The 17912-nt window shown below is 42.8% G+C and overlaps 2 protein-coding genes across 6 annotated transcripts in view; both read right to left on the bottom strand.

Moving 5' to 3' along the window:
• LOC118100383 (inactive ubiquitin carboxyl-terminal hydrolase 54) overlaps positions 1 to 6403 on the bottom strand; it is a 51250-nt gene extending 44847 nt beyond the window's left edge. For 3 of the 4 annotated variants that reach the window (XR_004694433.2, XM_035145388.2, XM_035145391.2), the window contains exon 1: positions 4731 to 6403. The gene's annotated coding sequence lies outside the window, so the exon portion shown is untranslated. Of the gene's footprint in view, positions 1 to 4658 lie in introns of all 4 variants that reach the window. The other variant, XM_035145389.2, reaches the window with a different exon arrangement.
• A 141-nt stretch (positions 6404 to 6544) lies between these two features.
• myoz1b (myozenin 1b) lies at positions 6545 to 17249 on the bottom strand. Of its 2 annotated transcripts, none has more exons than XM_035145394.2 (6): positions 17078 to 17249; positions 13747 to 13833; positions 9991 to 10157; positions 9830 to 9899; positions 9543 to 9729; positions 6545 to 7306 (listed from the first exon to the last, which is right to left on the bottom strand). In XM_035145394.2, the coding sequence occupies exons 2-6, from the start codon at positions 13829 to 13831 to the stop codon at positions 7072 to 7074; spliced, it is 744 nt and encodes a 247-aa protein (XP_035001285.1). In that variant the 5' UTR covers positions 13832 to 13833; positions 17078 to 17249; the 3' UTR covers positions 6545 to 7071. The 2 variants fall into 2 exon arrangements, with proteins under 2 accessions (XP_035001285.1, XP_035001286.1); XM_035145395.2 differs by having other exon boundaries at positions 9830 to 9896; positions 17078 to 17248.
• Between the last annotated feature and the right edge of the window lie 663 nt (positions 17250 to 17912).

The following is a 17912-nucleotide window of genomic DNA, read 5'->3' as shown; positions in this document are numbered from 1 at the left end:
CACAAACTGGGAAAACCATCTCCTAATAAACCTCACTTCCTGCACAGGGGTATTGCCATGTTGAAACAAGGGCCTCAGTCAAACTTTTGCAGCAAAGTCTGAAGTACACTATTGTCTCTAAACAATCTCCCAGACAGGTCTATTCAGTAGCTTTTCTGGACCTTTTCATCACATCACACAGTGTCCCTCAGCAGATGGAGTTGCCATATTGTCATTGATCCATATATGTTGAAATTTCCATTTAGCTGAGCTTTTTGAAGATTAGGACTTCAAGGCTGGAAACTTTGGCGGAACAATCCTACCACACGGTGCATTAGTCACTGGGCTTCATCATGTGCTTTTCAGCCAACATGATGAGAAACGCCTTTAAATGCTTGAAATGATGATTGGGTGATACAGTGAAATATTCCAGAGACGCTGCTAGATGGACCTTGTGGGCAAATTGTTCAACCGACCGCAGTTTCCAACGAGTACATCTGAGGTCATTGTCCCAAATCATTCTACCTTGTAAAGATCCGATATGCTTGACTGATTGAGTTGCTTGTGCCAACTGTGACGTCGGCACAATGCCTCCCTCATACTTAGGCTCGAGGTCTTTTGCTAATTGTTAGGTGTCACGGCTGAAATAAATACAAACACACTGTCAGAAAACGGCAAAGAAGAAGAAGAAAGACAAGTCAAGAGAGTTGGAGGACCAGCCAAAACAAAATCCCAGTGGAAATGACATCATTGCTGGCTCACGCTGCTACGCTCAAGGACAGGAATTGCGAGCATAACCTAAGCTTTACTTTACATTTGCCTTGATTAGAACTGCGTTGAGGCTTAAAGTCCCAACATATGGAAAAATGTCTCCGCATACTTTTGACTTTAAAGTCCAATATGTGTAACATCTATCTAGAATGTGACCCCATCCAAAGGTCAAGTGTATGACTATAATCCTTAAACAAAAATCTGCATCTTGTTGAAATATTGTCTGTTTTTCCATTTTTATCCTTCCATTTATTACACTCAGCTGTGTGGAAAACATTTGACCTCAGAGGCGGATGGGAATACAAATGCTGTTGATGACACTGTTTTGGACTTTGGATTTACTGTCACTGTTTCTCTCTCTCTCTCTCTCTCTCTCTCTCTCTCTCTCTCTCTGGCTGCTGCTGGTTGGTGTGGCTTGGTGACAGTGACACCGGTGTCAAGCAAGCAGAACAAAGAGCTGATGCTGTCCCTGAGGACAATAGCCTGTCTCATACACTGTCTCCCTCCCACTCAAGCAAACCTAAAGACAAGAAGGGTGTTTATATATCACTTTAAAGGAAAGGGGTCTTGGTCTTTACTCTCACAACCCCTGCCCTCCTCCCTCCATCCCATTCACTACTTTTTTGCTCACTGTCTCTCACTCTCAGGGGTCCACTGACCTCCACCTTCAATTCTCATTCACTCTCTCCACCTTTTCCCCCGGTTTATCTCTGATTCTTCACATGCATGTGCCCATAACATGCACACAAACACACACACGCAGTGGCTTTCCTGTAACTGGGTTATGTGTAACTTCAAATAGCCCTAGTTGACAATGGGGAGAGCCCAGAGTTCATCCTTCCCTCTGTGCATCACGTTATCCCCCCTCAATCTCTGTGAAGTTTTATATTATATATGTGCGTGTGTGTGTGTGTGGTTGTGTGTCTACTGTGAGTGTGAACTTTGTGAACATACAGTAGACCCACGTGCAGCTGCATGTGTGAGCATATTACCAAGACTGAGACTTTTTTCTTTTTTTGCAAGAGTCAAGGTCATTTTCCTGCTCAGACTCTGTAACATTCAAGTAAACGTATGAGAACTCACACATAGTCACATGCACGCAGACCAAGACACAAACACACGTGCACACTATAACCTAGATGCAACCCATTATCACTGTGGCACACGTGCACTACCCAATCCTATTAGTAGAAAATATAGAGAGGGGTGAATATTTGCTTAATATTTAGGCAATTATATAACCATCCATATTTACAATGCACGGTGGGAATAATGTGAGGTTTTTAAAGTTTAGGTTAGGAGGAGGGGAGGAGAGGAGAGGAAAGGAAAGGAAAGACAACTAGGAGGAGAAAGGAGAGGAACAGGATGAGAGGAGAACAAGGGAATGGGGAAGAAGAAGGAGGGGAGAAATAAGTGGGACATTAGGTTGAATAACCAGCCACACGTCAAAGATAGAAAAAGAGAGACTCCAGCGGATGATAAAGGTCAAAGGAGACATACAGTGTGAGCGTGCCTTTCTTTTCCTCTCCTCCTTCTTCATCCTCGGGGATGACTTAATCTGCTCTTCCTTATACCTCAACCCTCACATAATCCCACACATGTGGACCCAACCACATCAAGGACACTTTAACGGAAATGTCAGCGATAGACGAAGCCCCTGGGAAGCTGAGACACAAGCTGGGCTCAGTCACACATGAGAAAGAAATACTCTGAGGATTTAAACCAATTAAATTGGGGGAATTTAAGGGAATTACATATGCTCTCAATTGTTTCAACACATGGCTGTTTGTCTGCAAATACGCGCGAGAAGTCGAGGAGACCTTGAAAATCGAGCAGCACTTGGCAACACGTGGAGGATGATGGTGGTTGTGGATTATGGTGGTGCTGTTTCCATAAATCAACATGAAAGGCTATAGCAGTTTTCAGACATGAACTTCGGGAAATGTCCGGAGAATTGGTTTGGGATATTATTCGGGGTTTACCTTTTACATATGAAGAACGCAGCAGGAGAATGTACGATTCTGACACGGAGAAGTTCCAGGGAATATCCCAGGCAACTGACTCGGACATGTGCGTTCTCACATAAAGCCCCTCAGGATAATTTCAGGAGAATATGCAGAGTTCAGTGCATGTCTGAAAGCAGCTTATGAAAGATGTTAAATACAAACAACAGTCAGGGAACTGATAAGAAAAAAAGGAAATATATTCAAGACCCAAAGTCAAATGATGTTTATGTCACGTGTCTCTTCGCCCGTTCACCAGAGCGACACACAACATCACATAAGGCATCCTGATTGGTTTGATCATTTAGATAACGCCGGTGGAAACACCCCTGAGGAGAGTTATCCGGAGAGGGACGAGGGAAGCCAGGCTTTTCTTTTTTGGCAGTGTGGACCGAGGCTGAGAATGAGCTATTTTGTAGATAAAGGTAATGAGAGTTTATAGCTTCCGGGAAAATCCCGCTCCTCCTACAGAATGAAAGGTTACACGGCCTGGGACGAGACTGTAAGAGGAGGCTACAGCGACGGCTCGTAAATATGTGGATACAGCTGTGAATACAAGGACATGTAATGTTAAATAAAGAGCTGAAATTGGCTCTGACCTGGTGTTTTTAAGCTAAAACAAGATGAGACGGTAATGTGCAGACAGCAGATTAACACACACATTGTGCATACACCCTTAACAACTGTATTTCATCTCCAAAAACTGCAAGTGATGATAAGTGCAACTTAAAAGTCATGGCAACATTTCAACTCAGCTGGGAGGGTGTGTGTGTGTTTGTACTTTTTTTTTCTTAAGGACCTTTTTCTCAGCATAAACACTAAAGCTTGTCAGTACCAGTAGACCTCATGGGGATGATGGGATCAGTGCAAACAAAGATAGCAGTTCAAACTTTCTATATAAACATCTTTGTGTGTTCCAGTGTGTGTGTGTGTGTGTGTGTGTGTGTGTGTGTGTGTGTGTGTGTGTGTGTGTGTGTGTTTGATTTGTATTTACTGACATAGGACATTTAACCCTATAATAAAGGTTAATCCTTTATCATAGGGTTAAGCCTTGGTTTTAGGGTAAACCCAGGCTAAGTTTAATAAGGTTAACTTTAGGCTTAAGGAGTTGCTGTAAGTCAATGCACTATCCTCACAAGTAGCCGAACACAAATGTGTGTGTTTCACAAGTATTGTAAGTACGTAGTTGTAAGTACGTGTGCGCGCAGCAGAGGACCATAAGCCCCGCCATACTGTCCAGGCGGGCGGGTGACGTCTGGGGCCCGGTGAGGGGCCAGAGTGATCAATCACGCGGATTGAAACCGCAACGTTAAATCAATGGCGGCCCCCGGGAGCGATGACAGCCGAGCGTGGATCCGCCATGGTGAAAACAGGCTGCGGTCCCTGTGCCATCCATCAACAAGTCCACACAGAGCTGGAGAGTCCGAAACACGCACGCAGAGGAGAGGACCGGAGCCACGCGCACAGCACAGCTATATGTATAGGGATGGATGCAAGCATGGGATGGGATGGGACAGCGTGGATGATAATAACACTTGTGACATGCGAGAAAACCCGAAACCCCCCCACAATAATGTGTGATGCGACCGGGACGAACTTGATGGGGGGGGGGGAGATGCCTGGAGGGGGAACCACCGACTCACGCGCAACCTGATGAAATAATAACGTGGACATGATACAGAGCAACAGAGCGGCACGAGGGAGAGTGGTGCTGATGAGAGTCATGATGGAGGTGACGATGATGAGGATGAGGATGATGATGGAGGGGATGACATCTTCAGAGACTGTCGCACATCTGGGGGATCACATCTGGCCGACACGTTGACTATATAGTCCCTCACACCCACTCCCTAAACCACACACGCGTCCCCCCTCACACACACACACACCTTCCCATCCCCTTACCTCACCCATGCTCCCCTTCTATCCCATGATGCGTTTGCGTGCTGTGCAGGTTTTGGGGATTTTTTAACTCACCCCGGGTGCTGTCGCCGCCAGTCTCCGTCCGATCGCGTGTCCCTCCGTGTGATTTAACCGAGAGAGAGCGAGAGAGGGAGGGAGAGAGGAAGCGAGAGGGAGGGCGAGCCGTGGGCGCATCATCCAGCCCCCACCGCCACCGCCACCACCAGCGCCATCCAGCGCTCCGGTCGCGGCACGGCGCTCTCGCGATACCGTGCCATCTTTACAGCCAGTGTGTGTGTGCGTGTATGTGCGTGTGTGTGACGTAGCGGTTTTCATCAGGGAAAGGATTGCCTGGCCCGATGGCGCCGCCTACCGGGCACAAGGAGAAAAAGAGGATGTGGCCCTTACCTGTTACACCTCCACTAACATGATGTCAGGACGATCCACTGTCAGACAAGATGCAGACAGAGTAACTAAGTACATTTTCCTGAGTAATTCCACTGCTGTCAGACTCTACAACACCATCAGAGATGAAAAATAAAATACTGCACTGTTTTTCACTGTACTCATACTATTTACTATTTACATACATTGTACTTTACAACATTTCTATAAAAAACACTACAGTGAAAGGTAAAGGTATATTATGCGCATACTCTGCATTATTTATTTATTTATTTTATTCTTATGCCTTTTTTTTTTACATTTTTATTCTCTTGTCTACCTCATTCGGACCTGCCTGCTGCTGAAAGAGTTGAATTTTGTGTGGATCAATACAGTTTTATCTTATCTCTGCTATGATTACATGAGTATTCCCATTTTTATGATACTCTAACTTCTACTCCACTACTTACAAGAGGGAAAAGTTTTACTCCACTGTATTTCACAGCTTTACCGACTAATTACTCCCCAGATTAACATTTTTCCGTCACACACAAGAGCTCTATGTGAGATACGACCACGCAGATTAAACTGTAAATAATTTACACGAGTAGAGAATTCATTAGAGACGACGTCGATCATCATTTTTCATCTACAAATGTCATGTTGATATGCTGAGCACTTCTTCCGCCACAGCATGCAGAAGACATCTGTTTAATAGGTGTCATTGGAGACCTGCCAGCTCCGGTTTACAGTCACAGCCTGAGTGTGCTGACTATTCATAGTGCAAGTGAGAGGTCATGGCGACAGCGTTTAGTTTGGTAATGAAGGTGTGCAAGAGAGGTCTAACAAGTTGAGCGCATCAAACCTTTTAGGAGTATTTTTGGTCTCCTGGTTGCATCGGAAAAGACAATTTCACAATTTCTAAATACATTTGGGGGCTCCAGTTTTTTTATGATGATGATCAAACTCTCAGCAAGAAAATAAAAAAGCACTTTTCCTAAAATGCCAAAAAAAGCTATAAGGAGTGCTGATAAAGATATCGCTTTTTAAAGTTTTTACTTAATTTTTTTGTATTTTTGCCTTTATTTGATTCTACGTCTGTCCAAAGAGATTAGAAAGAAGACATTGGTACCAAATGGAATCAGTAGTGTTGCTGTCATAGTGCCTGTGTCTCCCACTCAGCCACCACAATCAATCAAATTCTATTAAAAAACCTGTTTTCTTTTTATGAAAATGAATGTGTCCCTCTATAGATTTGCACTTTGCTTGTTGGGGGCAGAGGAAAGATCAAGTTCGAAACATTTAACCACATCCTCAGCAGTGGGTGGAGTTTGCTGTCATGGAGATGTCTTAAGTGTCCTCATGTGACTTAAGTGTAAAACTCTGGGTGGTAACAGGTGGTTGCATTTGAGTGAGATACTGTTTGGCAACTGAGCAAAATCCACCCACTGTAGACGGTGGTTTGAAAGCTCCAGAAAGAGCCAGAAAGTCGACGATTCCAAAAAATAAGTACATTTTTTTATTTTGTAACTTGTAATGAAAGATCTCCAGGAGCAGCATATGCAGCGTTGACATGAGAAGCAGTCAGACGTTCTGTAAAGGGGAACTTTATTGCATAAATAAAACATTTTAAGAGTGCAAGGTGCTTATCTGTTTCTGTTCACACAGGTGTCACATTAACTTACCACAGTTTGCACACACATAGTAAGAAAGAACGCAAGAGACCGAGGAGACTCTTTGTCCTCTTCCATCAAGTCAGTTTTGAATAGCTTTAGCTTATTTTCGATTTTTTTTCCATGCAATTAAAATACATTTCAACATGTGTTCATGGGAGCTTCAGCAACTCTACCAGTGCTCATGTTGTCAGTGTGTGGGTCAAGAATTATGATCTGCCCAATGCTCTAATACACATATGTGAGGATGTGATCTTCATGTAAGTATGTGTTTGTGGGTCCTATAGTGCATGTGTACTTCAGGTAATGTGTGTTTCAGGCTACATGTACTGTAATCATGCTTCTGTCTGCACGCGTGTTCACAGGTCATCTGTCTCTCCGTCGAAGGCGATGTTGTCCACGTCCATGTGGATGTTTGAGTTGTCCTCGTTGCACACCCAGCCGATGGGCGTGCGGTTGAACGAGGGTCGTGAGCGGATGTCAGCCTGCAGGGAGGCCAGTGACTCTGGCTCATCGGTGGCAACGCTGATCTCCGGGTGCTCGAAGGCCAGGATCTTGCACGCCTTGTCGTTGCCACCAAATGGCAACGCCGTCCTGGCAGAGAAAAAGGGACAAAGTAGGAGGGTGAGAGATCAGGATGAGCATCATGGGCATCTCACACAACAACAAAGTGACACAAAATAAACACAAAGAGACACAAAACAACCGCAAAGAGTCACAAAACAACCTCAAAAGGACACAAAATAACCACTAAGATACACAATACAAGCACAAAGATATACAAAACAACCACAAAAACACCCAACCCACCACAAAGACATGCAAAATGTCCACAACGTGATACAAAACAACCACAAAAATGTACAAACAACCAGATATGCACAAAACATAACCATAAACACACACAAAACAACCACAAATACACATATAATGACCACAAACAGACACAAAACAACCACAAAGAGACACAAAACAACCACAGATACACACAAAATAACCACAAAAACACACAAAACAACCAAAAAGAAACACAAAATAACCACAAACAGCAAATTGACTACCATTAAAAATGTGTATGTGTCAGTGTGAGTCTGAGCGCTCTGTGTCGTTGTCAGTGTGTTTCCCTCCTATGTAGGAGTGGTGGGTGGGCTTTTACATATCTGTGCCCAGGGACCTGTTGTCTCATAATGTTTCCCCCTCGGCTGGTTATTTATTGCTGACTCAGACCCATTAGTAATTATAAAGGCTACAGCTACATGTTCTGGGGTCCATAGCAACCATCAGCACTATCACCACGGACAGAGTTCAAACGAGATTAAAATAACGACATGTGGAATGAGATGGGAGCGACGTGGTAGAGTATGTGTGATTTGTATCACTGCTGAGTGACGCCATAGAAACAGACGAGAAGGAAGTCGCTTTTTATTTTTGTTAATGAAACAGCAAGTTGCTGGTTGTCATAGAGACGTTGGTTCTATATGAGTAGCTGAGACTGGTGCTGCAGTTATAACTATAATTACATTGAGTAATTCCAGTTTTATCGGAACACAGTTATGATGTCACTCTTGTGCCATTAAGACTGCTCCCCAAAAGTGAAGCCAAAGCATCTTGGTCACCACCTGGTGGATGGCTGCACTATAAGTCCAAATTCCTGTCTCCTATGGACCAAACTAAAAAAATCAAAGTAAATGTTAAATAATTTTTTCTCAAAGATGGTTGCGGCCATATTAGGTATCACACTGATGTATGTTCAAGTGATAATTATTCCTGTATCGGCAGGACCTTACTACCCTGGCTCCATCTTTTGACCGGAACTGGCTCCAAATGCTTAAGATGGCAGTGTTTGAATCAGGGATATATTTGCTTCATTTCTCAAAAAGTTGGAGGAGGTGGAGACGCGTTGTCCATCTTTACATAAAGTCTATGGTCCTAGTTAATGTCAAGGCATATTCATAATTTTAGAGCTTGGCCCATTCAATAATAATAAGTGTTGCCTCTGATATATTAATTCTGAATGTTTCAGAAATGTATATTTTGAGTCCCACAGTTTGTGAAATTTCAGTTGAATATTAAAGGTGGCAACAAGTTGAAGCAAACTATTCATTCGAAATCATTCGGACACATCTAAAGGAAAACTGTTCCGCACTTGAAGGTGAGATGAAAAGCCTCCAATTGTGGAGGGGGGCAGATGTGGTATTGTTGAAGACGCCACTGCAGAGTTTCAGGAAGCCAGTCACAGTTTCTCACTCATTTGTTCTCAGTAAAGTGCCAGAAGTAAGTGTTTGAGGAAAGAGAGCCTGAGGGCCCAGCTGCTCACTTTCTCACCTCCACACATCTGGCCCGTCGCCGTGTGAAGTGGGCACTATTGTCAGAGCGTCAGAAAGATACAGGAAATGAATGTTCCTTGAAGACAAGTGAAGAAGTCTTCCAGGAGGATGAAAATAAATTCCACTTTCCTGTGTTGGTTCACTATGAGTGATTATTGGATTTTACAGAATCCTCTCTAAAGTCACTCAATTCGTTTAAACTGCTCAGTAGAAGGTATTTGACTCATTTAGAATTTTATTTTTGGGATCAAAATTACAACTACAAATGGAGAATATTGAAAAAAGACTGTTTATAATTTTACATGTATCTACAAGTGAGAGCTTAAATAATTGCTACTTTTATCTGCTTAATATTCAACATGTTCATGATACTTGCAGACATGAAAATATGCTCTTATGCAATCTGTGTGTGTGTGTGTGTGTGTGTGTGTGTGTGTGTGTGTGTGTGTGTGTGTGTGTGTGTGTGTGTGTGTGTGTGTGTGTGTGTGTGTGTGTGTGTGTACCTGTTGAAGCTCTTGTACAGGGTCAGGTCTGGGTGGATCTGGATGGGTCCCGGCATGCTGGCCTTCATGGTGGCTGTCAGCTCCATGTTGCCCTTCATGGCCCGTTCCCATGGTGATACGTAGGTGCGTATATACTCCTTCCTCTTCGCCTCCTTATCCGCCTCCTCATCCACCATCTCCTCCACCACTGAGACACCCAGGGACAGGGTGGGAAGAGCACATAGATGAAGTGCAAAATCATAAAAGAAATAATGAAAATCAACAAAAGTGCATGGATGACCCCATACCTTCTACTTTTGGCATCTCAGGTTTTGGTGCGACAGGGGGAGGAAGCATCAGCAGGTTCTCGAGGTTCTGCTGGAAGACATGAAATAAAGATACAGCCCGAACAGTATCCGCATACATATACAGCATACATGTAAACTCTCCTTCAGTTCCTCACTCTCACCATGTTCTGGTTGGTCACGATGAACTTGTCCACCCTTTGCTGCCTCATCCTGAACATCTTGGAGCCCTTGTTTGAGAGCAGGGAGAGCTCCTCCAGCATCAAGTCCTTGGGCGTCTTGATCTTGGTGCCCAGGTCGAACTCGGAGGCCTCTGGGTCGGTTTCATCGTCTGCCAGGGAGACGAAGGAGGAAGAGGAGGAAGAAGAGGAGGACAAAATAAAGGGGTTAGGGTTAGGGTTACACCATGAATTTAAGGCAGACACACGACTTTTGTTATTTATGTCATCCAGAAGTTTTTGTCCCTTTCTCTTTTTCAAATATGGTTCATGGTTACTTTTATGACAATGTTTCATTCTTGTTTTATCAAATATGTGATTATTTTCTCTTTCATCTGCTTGTACAGGTCACTTACCCTCAAAAATAAGAATATGTTGCACAGTATTGTTAACAAAATTAACATCGAATTTAAGGCAAGATCAGAGTCATGTTGAATGGACAGAAATGAGAGTGGTATTGATTTTAACAGTTAACAGGTTGTCGAAGATATTTTTAACATTTTCTCTTGAACTACTGCTCTTACTTGAATGAATAAACCTGGCTCCTGGACCTAACGATGATTTATCACTGCTCAGATGAACAATTTCTACGCATTTTTTGTTATTAAGATTCAGAGGATTGTTTCAGTTTTTGGCATAGCTACTGCATACGCTTGTCAACTAAACCCATTTGGCAAATTAAAAGGTGGGTTTAACCTCCAATTTAGGTCTGATATTGAATCAGGGATGTGACTGTAAAGGGCAAATACTTTTATCCTCTGGCTTTCACACCATACTTGTTGTGATGAATTACAGTTAAAACCTGTTGTGTTAGAGGGCGTGAGTGTGTATGAAGCCAGGGGGGTTGTAGGAATTACTGGGCCAAAGCAATATAGAAGAAAAGGGGCACTGGGGAATGACACAACAGGGAGAACTGTTTATGGAGGGAAATCCTCATAACATACTGTTGCTCTCTCTCTCTCTCTCTCTCTCTCTCTCTCTCACCTCTCTCTCTTCTTCTCTCTCTCCACCTCTCTCTCTCTCTCTCTCTCTCCTTCGCTGCAGTGATGGAGAGATCTGATGGATTTTACTGCTCCACCGAGCTCCTCATAAAACACTCTTCTCATCCACCACATCCACTCTGATATCATTCATAACACCTGGAGTCCAGCCATAAAACCACACACACACACACACACACAGACACACACACACACACACACACACTTGTACACACACTCACACGGACACATCTATAAAGCAGGGAGTTGGCATTGCAATGCTGCTGTTAGCAGTATATCGTAAATCAGACTTGTGCAAGTGGGTGGGTGTATGTGTGTGTGTGTGTGTGTGTGTGTGTGTGTCTGTGTGTATGAGAGAGAAAGAGATGGAGAGAGAAAGAGTGAGAGAATAATTGAGGCTGCTGAGCAGAGCGAACTCTCCCGTGGGGATATTGATTAGAGTGTTAATTCAGAAGAATTTGAAAGTGGAGCTGGCTGCTGACTAGGAGGAAACGGGACAGACTGACAGAGGCAGGGGCGGACAGACGCAAGCAGACGACATGCAGAGGGGACGGGGGCATGGGACAAACTGTCAGAACGACAGAGCGCAGAGAGGATGATGGATGGATGACTGGGCATTAACTGGAGCAAAAAGGGGGATAAGCAGGATAAGCTCCTGAATGACTGACTGACTGACTGTCTGTCTGACTGACTGAGAACAAACCGGTTGAAAGGCTCAGATGTGGCTACAGATGTGACAGCAGAAGGAGAAGCAGAGGACGGAAATGGGGGGGAGAAACCAACAGATTGTTGAATGACAGATAGAAGCATGTGCAGACACTCAGAAAGCAGATTGTACGCGCAAAGATTTGGTTCATTGTTGGTGTTTATAAATATAATATGTTATGCAAGAAGTAAAGGCCAGTTTTTATTCTGTGATAGAAAATAATCCCTATTAAATGAAGAGTCAATGCTAGCAGCTCTGTGAGGCTGCAGTAAAGCATTGTGCTTTTGAGCTGAATGATAATGCACCATGCTGATCTCATTCAAATTAAAGAACAGCAGGGGCTGATGGGAATGACAGTGGTTTTGTAGTCATTTAATTACAATGCCAGAAAGTATTGGACAAATTGTAAGTCGGACCTGATTGTGGCGTAAGATGAAAAGTCGGATTTAAAAAAAAAAGAAGAAATTCCTCTTTGGGGGACATGAACTTTTGTACCAAATTTCATGGCAATCCAACCAATAGTTGTCAGCGAATTTCACAATAAAACAACAGTATTATGGGTGAGGAAATATCAGGGTGAAAATTCCTCCTCTGGGGACCAAGACTGCTGCCATACCACTGGATTAACTATAAATTCTTACATTTAAGATTTTAATAAGTTAAAGAGCCAGTTAAGACTTCTACTTTGACATTTATATTTAGCTACAAGTTAGTATTAACATATTGTTTGTAAAGTGTCAAAAATAAAACCACTAAGTATTGAGTAAAGGTTCCTTCAGAGTGTTACACTATACTGTATATTATTTCATCATCATATTTTAATAAATTTGTATCATAATGTGTGGGTAGTATGGTGCAGTTTTGGTGGAGTTTTTCACCAAATAATTGACTCGTATACCAATACTACATCATGTACATTCCCACAATGAACAAACACTTGCTGACAATAGTTGGGTAAATGAATTTACTTTTAAAGCTGCACCATCTCATTTATTGGAAATGCTGCACATGCCATCTGTAGCAGCTTTTACATTTTTTCCTCACATTCAGCCTGACACATCAATTTTTAATGTTTATTCATTTATTTTTGAAAGTGGGATTTTCCACTAAAAGTAAAAATAACAGCATGTGCGTCTGAAGCGTGTCCAGCTTCACAGCGAGAGTTGAACAGATGGACCTACTGGTGGGTCTGGCAGAGGGAAATGTTTTAAACACTCGGCTTCTGGTGGGTCTTTTCCTGCAGTAAGTCTCTGGACACTCTCTGGTGCCCAGGCAGGGATTTTTAGAAAAATATATAGAGGAAGAATTAAATGTTTGTTATTGGCCAACATAGCTTAACAAGGAAAAGAGCACCATTATATACACTACAGCAATAACCACCAGTGTTCAAATAAGTATATATACTGTGAAATACATAGATTTTCACAGTATTTCACAGTACAGTTGTGGGTTAAAGACGTTAAAACTATTTGCCACGTTTGTACATGTTGTAATGACTCCACACACAATAAACACACAAACTAAAACAAATATGGAGCAGAACCACTGTCTGGTATTTTGTGTTGCCTCTAATGGTATAAGGTCTGTAGCTCCTCTGCCATTTGATAATGAGCCACATAACCCCACAGAAGACTTTAGATATTGTGTTACTGCTTGGAATGTGTGTGTGTGTACAAGTGTGTGTGTGTATCACAAATCCACATAAGACCACATGCAATGATTCAATTTACAGACACAGATTGTGCAGATAGTGGACACCAGAGAGCAAAGCTCACAATCGGACTTGACATTTGCTGGGCTGGATAATCAGATCACAGGGGAGATACAGGGAGGTCTTTGAGGAATGAGGGGGCGGAGGGGTTCGGCAAAATGTTTCCAGTTGCTGTGTGTGAATGTGGGATGCTGTTTGTGTGTGTGTGTGTGTGTGTGTGTGTGTGTGTGTGTGTGTGTGTGTGTGTGTGTGTGTGTGTGTGTGCGTGTGCGTGCGCGTTTTACCATTCTGGCTGATGTTGGACAGGTCAGTGATGATCTTGTCGCCCTTCTTCCTTTTGTTAGAATGGACAGGACTAGCGAGAGGCATGGCTGTAGAACAGAACAAGAATAATAATCATCATTATAACCAGCCATTCGTCTCGTATTAGAAATGCAGGAAAAAACAGCTCCAACAGTTGACTGAGTATGATGCTGAGACAACTCCATCCCAGTCAAGAATATATTTGTCAAATCACTACAATAGGCGACTTAAAGGGTCACAACCTCAAGATTAAAAATAAATACTTCTGCATTTATAATGGATGTGGATGGTATGTTTCATGTGGAAATATCAGAGAGTTTAAATGAGTGGAAATGTAGCTGAAGAATCCATCTTTCATAGAACTAAGATAAACATTATGTTTGCTAGCATGAGGCTCCTTGATGTCTGGTTGTCCATGGTTAATGATGTTTTCTTTTCTTTAACCGAATGTTTTCTTTCACTCTGGCATCATCTATGGCTTCTGCTCAGGTACTACAGAGGAAAATTAGTTTCATGCCATATCTTGTAAATGGTAAATGGTTTGTATTTATATAGCGTTTTTCTAGCCTTGATGACCACTCAAAGCGCTTTACAGTACAGTTTGCCTATGATGGGCAATTCGGGGGTTCAGCATCTTTCCCAAGGACACTTCGGCATGCAGATGGGGAAGACTAGGATCGAACTGCCGACCTTCTGGTTGGAGGACGAACGCTCTACCCCTCAGCCACAGCCGCCCCCAACATTTATTGTGCATTGTCCTTGTTAAGCAAACAACAAGTGTCGTTCTTGGTGATAAACCCACAGAAGATTGTCACCCGACTCTACGGTGTCCCTTCAGCTCTACAAAACATTTTTGCATTGTTCAACTCAGTGTGTTGGTTTTACACACTTTCATTAACCTTCCCGATGCAGCAGGCAGCTGTTTTCAGCTCTGATGAGCCCACAGTACACGACCAGCACCAAATAGACCAAACAGACAACCATACAAACAAGTTGTTCCCAAATGAGCATTCAGCAACAACAACAAAAAAAGCTGGTGGAGACCAAAAACAAAGCAAGAAGCAGTACTGGATTTACTCTAATCAGATGACCAGAAACATGACACATTCACCACAACATGTTTTTTATAATATCGTGACGTCTAATATTAAATTATAACGAGATAAACTGTGTGATGAGGCTGTGTGTAGGAGAAAAGACGTTATTAAAGAGCAACAAAGTCTGCACAGGGAGGAGGCAGCAGTGATGGATGAGACTACAAAACACACAACGTTTCCCGTTTTCTAACAATGACCAGGATCAATTACCAACCTTAACTCATTTCATCCCATCGATGAACTCACAAAGTCGTTATTGTACCTATTGTGTTATTATGCCTAAACCTAACCAAAACGTAACCATATCATGAACATTGATTTCGGAAGGCAGAGAACAATTAAGTCATCCTGCCTGGAGGGACGTCAGATCATAAAGTGAGTTGCTCTAATGGGCCGTTACAACCACCAAGGTATTTTGTCATTTAATTTGGAGCTCTTGTTTGTGTACAGCTTGTTGTATTGTCCCCGAGTGACCAAAAGGAAATCTATTAATGCAGCTTCAAAAATTGAGCAGACGTATACATAATAAATCAGCGGTGGGCCAGTGATAATAGATTGGAGGGGATCTTGTTTTAGCTTATCCATGCAGTTGCTGTCCTGAGATCCAGAGGGAGACTATTAAAAAAAGTAAGAGTCCAGGAGGCAGCTTCACTGTGAGATGTTTGGTACAAATAAATACACCATAACCACGACTCTATTTGTGACATAAAAGGCATTTACATTTTTTTTGCGCAACACTTGTCTTTAAATGTGATCTTTGATCTAAATCGACTTTAATTGATCACATAGTGTAAAAGTGGTTTAATTAGATATAAAGAATCACTGCCTCAAAACTAATTTGGTCTGTCTGGCGTCCAGCGAGGAGCATGACAAATTTAGCAACAAGACACTGACAGGCAGTGAAACCTGATACAACAAAAGTGTTAAACCTGCCCATAGATATTACAGGAGAAGGAATAAAATGTTTTCTAAGATGTATCTATGTGTGAGGATGTTGCACATCAGGTCCCAAATGCGCGCAAGCTTGAGGACATCCATCCCAGAGTTCTCTAATTAAGTTAAGAACACTTTATAGTGTGGTCTATAGCCTCCACGTGCCCTAGAGGACACAAATTCCCAGTGGCAGCTTGTGTCTCTCTTGACTAACCACTCCAGGGGCCGGCAGTATGTCGCTGTCTATTGCACAGGTCAAAAGCAATTATATAAGGCTGGAGGTGAGTCCCTGTACAAGAGAAAAAGCTGCAGAGCTCGTCTACAGGGAGACAGTTAATGTAATTGCTTTTCATCTGCTGTAATTGAAGCTCATTCCTAGCTGGGGATTCAGTCCTGTGTGTGCTATTTTTGGGAACCTATGTTCCATACCTCCGTAATGAGTGGGGGTGTCATGCATGTGCACAAGACCACACACACAGACACACACTGACACACACACACACACACGGTAAGAGAGATTTGGACTTTTATCTGATTAATGTGACTCCATGACGTTACAGGTGTTTTCAGATGTTCGTGGAAATGCAAGATGGAGGGAAACAGCCGCGCTGGTCGCAAACTACAGGAGCTTAGAGCAAAGGGGCCTGGGTCCTGTTACCGCATCTCTGAGTAAAGAGGCGCTCCTGTCCCCCACGACCAGCCTGTTTTAGCTCTAGATAAATCTTGAGGGGACAGCTGGGGAGGAAGGGCATCAGTCAGCACATTCCCAGATACACACATACATGCATCCCGTGGACTAAAAACTCCACCGCAGAGGGCCACATTCCTCACCTAGCACGGTGTTTGGTAAGAAGTGGTGGAAGAAGAGGAAATTTGGTTTGATTCATAATTAAATTAGCTATTTAGTCATTAAATTTCATTCTACAATGTAACTGTCAAACTATGTGCGATATAGTGTGAATTTAAAAATTTTCTCGACCAATTACTGGGACTTCAAACATAATCAACAGTGCAATCTGCCAAATTAAGTAGAGCATCTGCTTCTGATTCCCTCATTCATTAATTAATCTATTGCAAAGGCCTCTGCAGGCAACATACAGAGGCTTCTCCTCCAAAATCTTCCGACCATGGGGCTCAAATTAACTTGACCAGAAATAGCGCCTTGTACAGAATTATTACCATCAATGTGTTATAATCCACAAACACTCAAGGCATCTCAGAGAGAGATTTCTTTGAGTTTTATCACTGCAATCGCCCACATTTCACTTCTCAGACGTCTTACCTAAGGCCCAGGTGTCAGCAGGAAGACACAGGTCCCAGAGGTTCACTGAAAAAGGTGTGTGTTGAAGGAAGAGGAATATAGATTCCCAGGTAGATCTGTGTCCTGCGGTTTGTATTGTACTGCCTGCCCTCTTCTTCAGCCTAGAGAGAGTGAAACCCTATCAGCAGGGCTGCAGCAGGGCTATGGACTGGGCCCGGAGGGTGGGAGGGGTGGCGGGGTGTAAAGGGTAAAGTGGGAGGTGGGTGTGGGGTTTAGAGAAGATGTCATGAGTGACAATAACAAACCTGATAGTAGCTTAACTTTATTCATCACTTTAGCATGGAAAAGCTCATCTAAAAAATAAAAAGATGATGCAAAGATGCATTTACTTGTAGAATTAAAATATAAATTCATATCCCATTTTCGTCACAATAATGAGGATTATTTGATGTGAATATAAGAGTTACAATGTGTTACATACCGTACATGTATGTAGAATTTAAGCTCAACTGGAAAATTACCGTCATGAAGGAATCATCGCAGAATACTAAATCCATTATTATCAACTCTGCGAAGGTTTTGTTGCAACTATGGGCAAACACCAACTTCACTTCTCCATTGTTGGCTAAATCTAAAAACTGACCCTGAAAGACATCTGTTGCCAGTGGAATGATACAAGGATTGGCCTCATAGGTGAAGTGGATTCTTCCGGCCCCCTATAATCACCTGTCCCATAATATGCAAATACAGGGTAAAAAGGTTTTTTTTCATAACACGACTAACACCGCAAGAAAAGAAGAACATTTCTCTCCAGCAGTTATTTTCTTCCCTGTTACTTGTTGTATCAGCTGTAAGG

Source organism: Hippoglossus stenolepis, chromosome 21, assembly GCF_022539355.2.
Source record: "Hippoglossus stenolepis isolate QCI-W04-F060 chromosome 21, HSTE1.2, whole genome shotgun sequence".
NCBI lineage: Eukaryota > Metazoa > Chordata > Actinopteri > Pleuronectiformes > Pleuronectidae > Hippoglossus > Hippoglossus stenolepis.
Note: the sequence above shows the minus strand (reverse complement) of the source record. Positions and strands in the feature narration are given on the sequence as shown.

What these genes read in the sequence shown, in the direction of transcription:
- myoz1b (XM_035145394.2), bottom strand. Translation starts at nt 13,831, where the DNA reads ATGCCTCTCGCTAGTCCTGTCCATTCTAACAAAAGGAAGAAGGGCGAC. An exon ending in TGAGATGCCAAAAGTAGAAG is followed by an intron (nt 9,730 to 9,829) that starts GTATGGGGTCAT and finishes TGGGTGTCTCAG; the next exon opens with TGGTGGAGGAGATGGTGGAT. An exon ending in CTGTACAAGAGCTTCAACAG is followed by an intron (nt 7,307 to 9,542) that starts GTACACACACAC and finishes TTTCTCTGCCAG; the next exon opens with GACGGCGTTGCCATTTGGTG.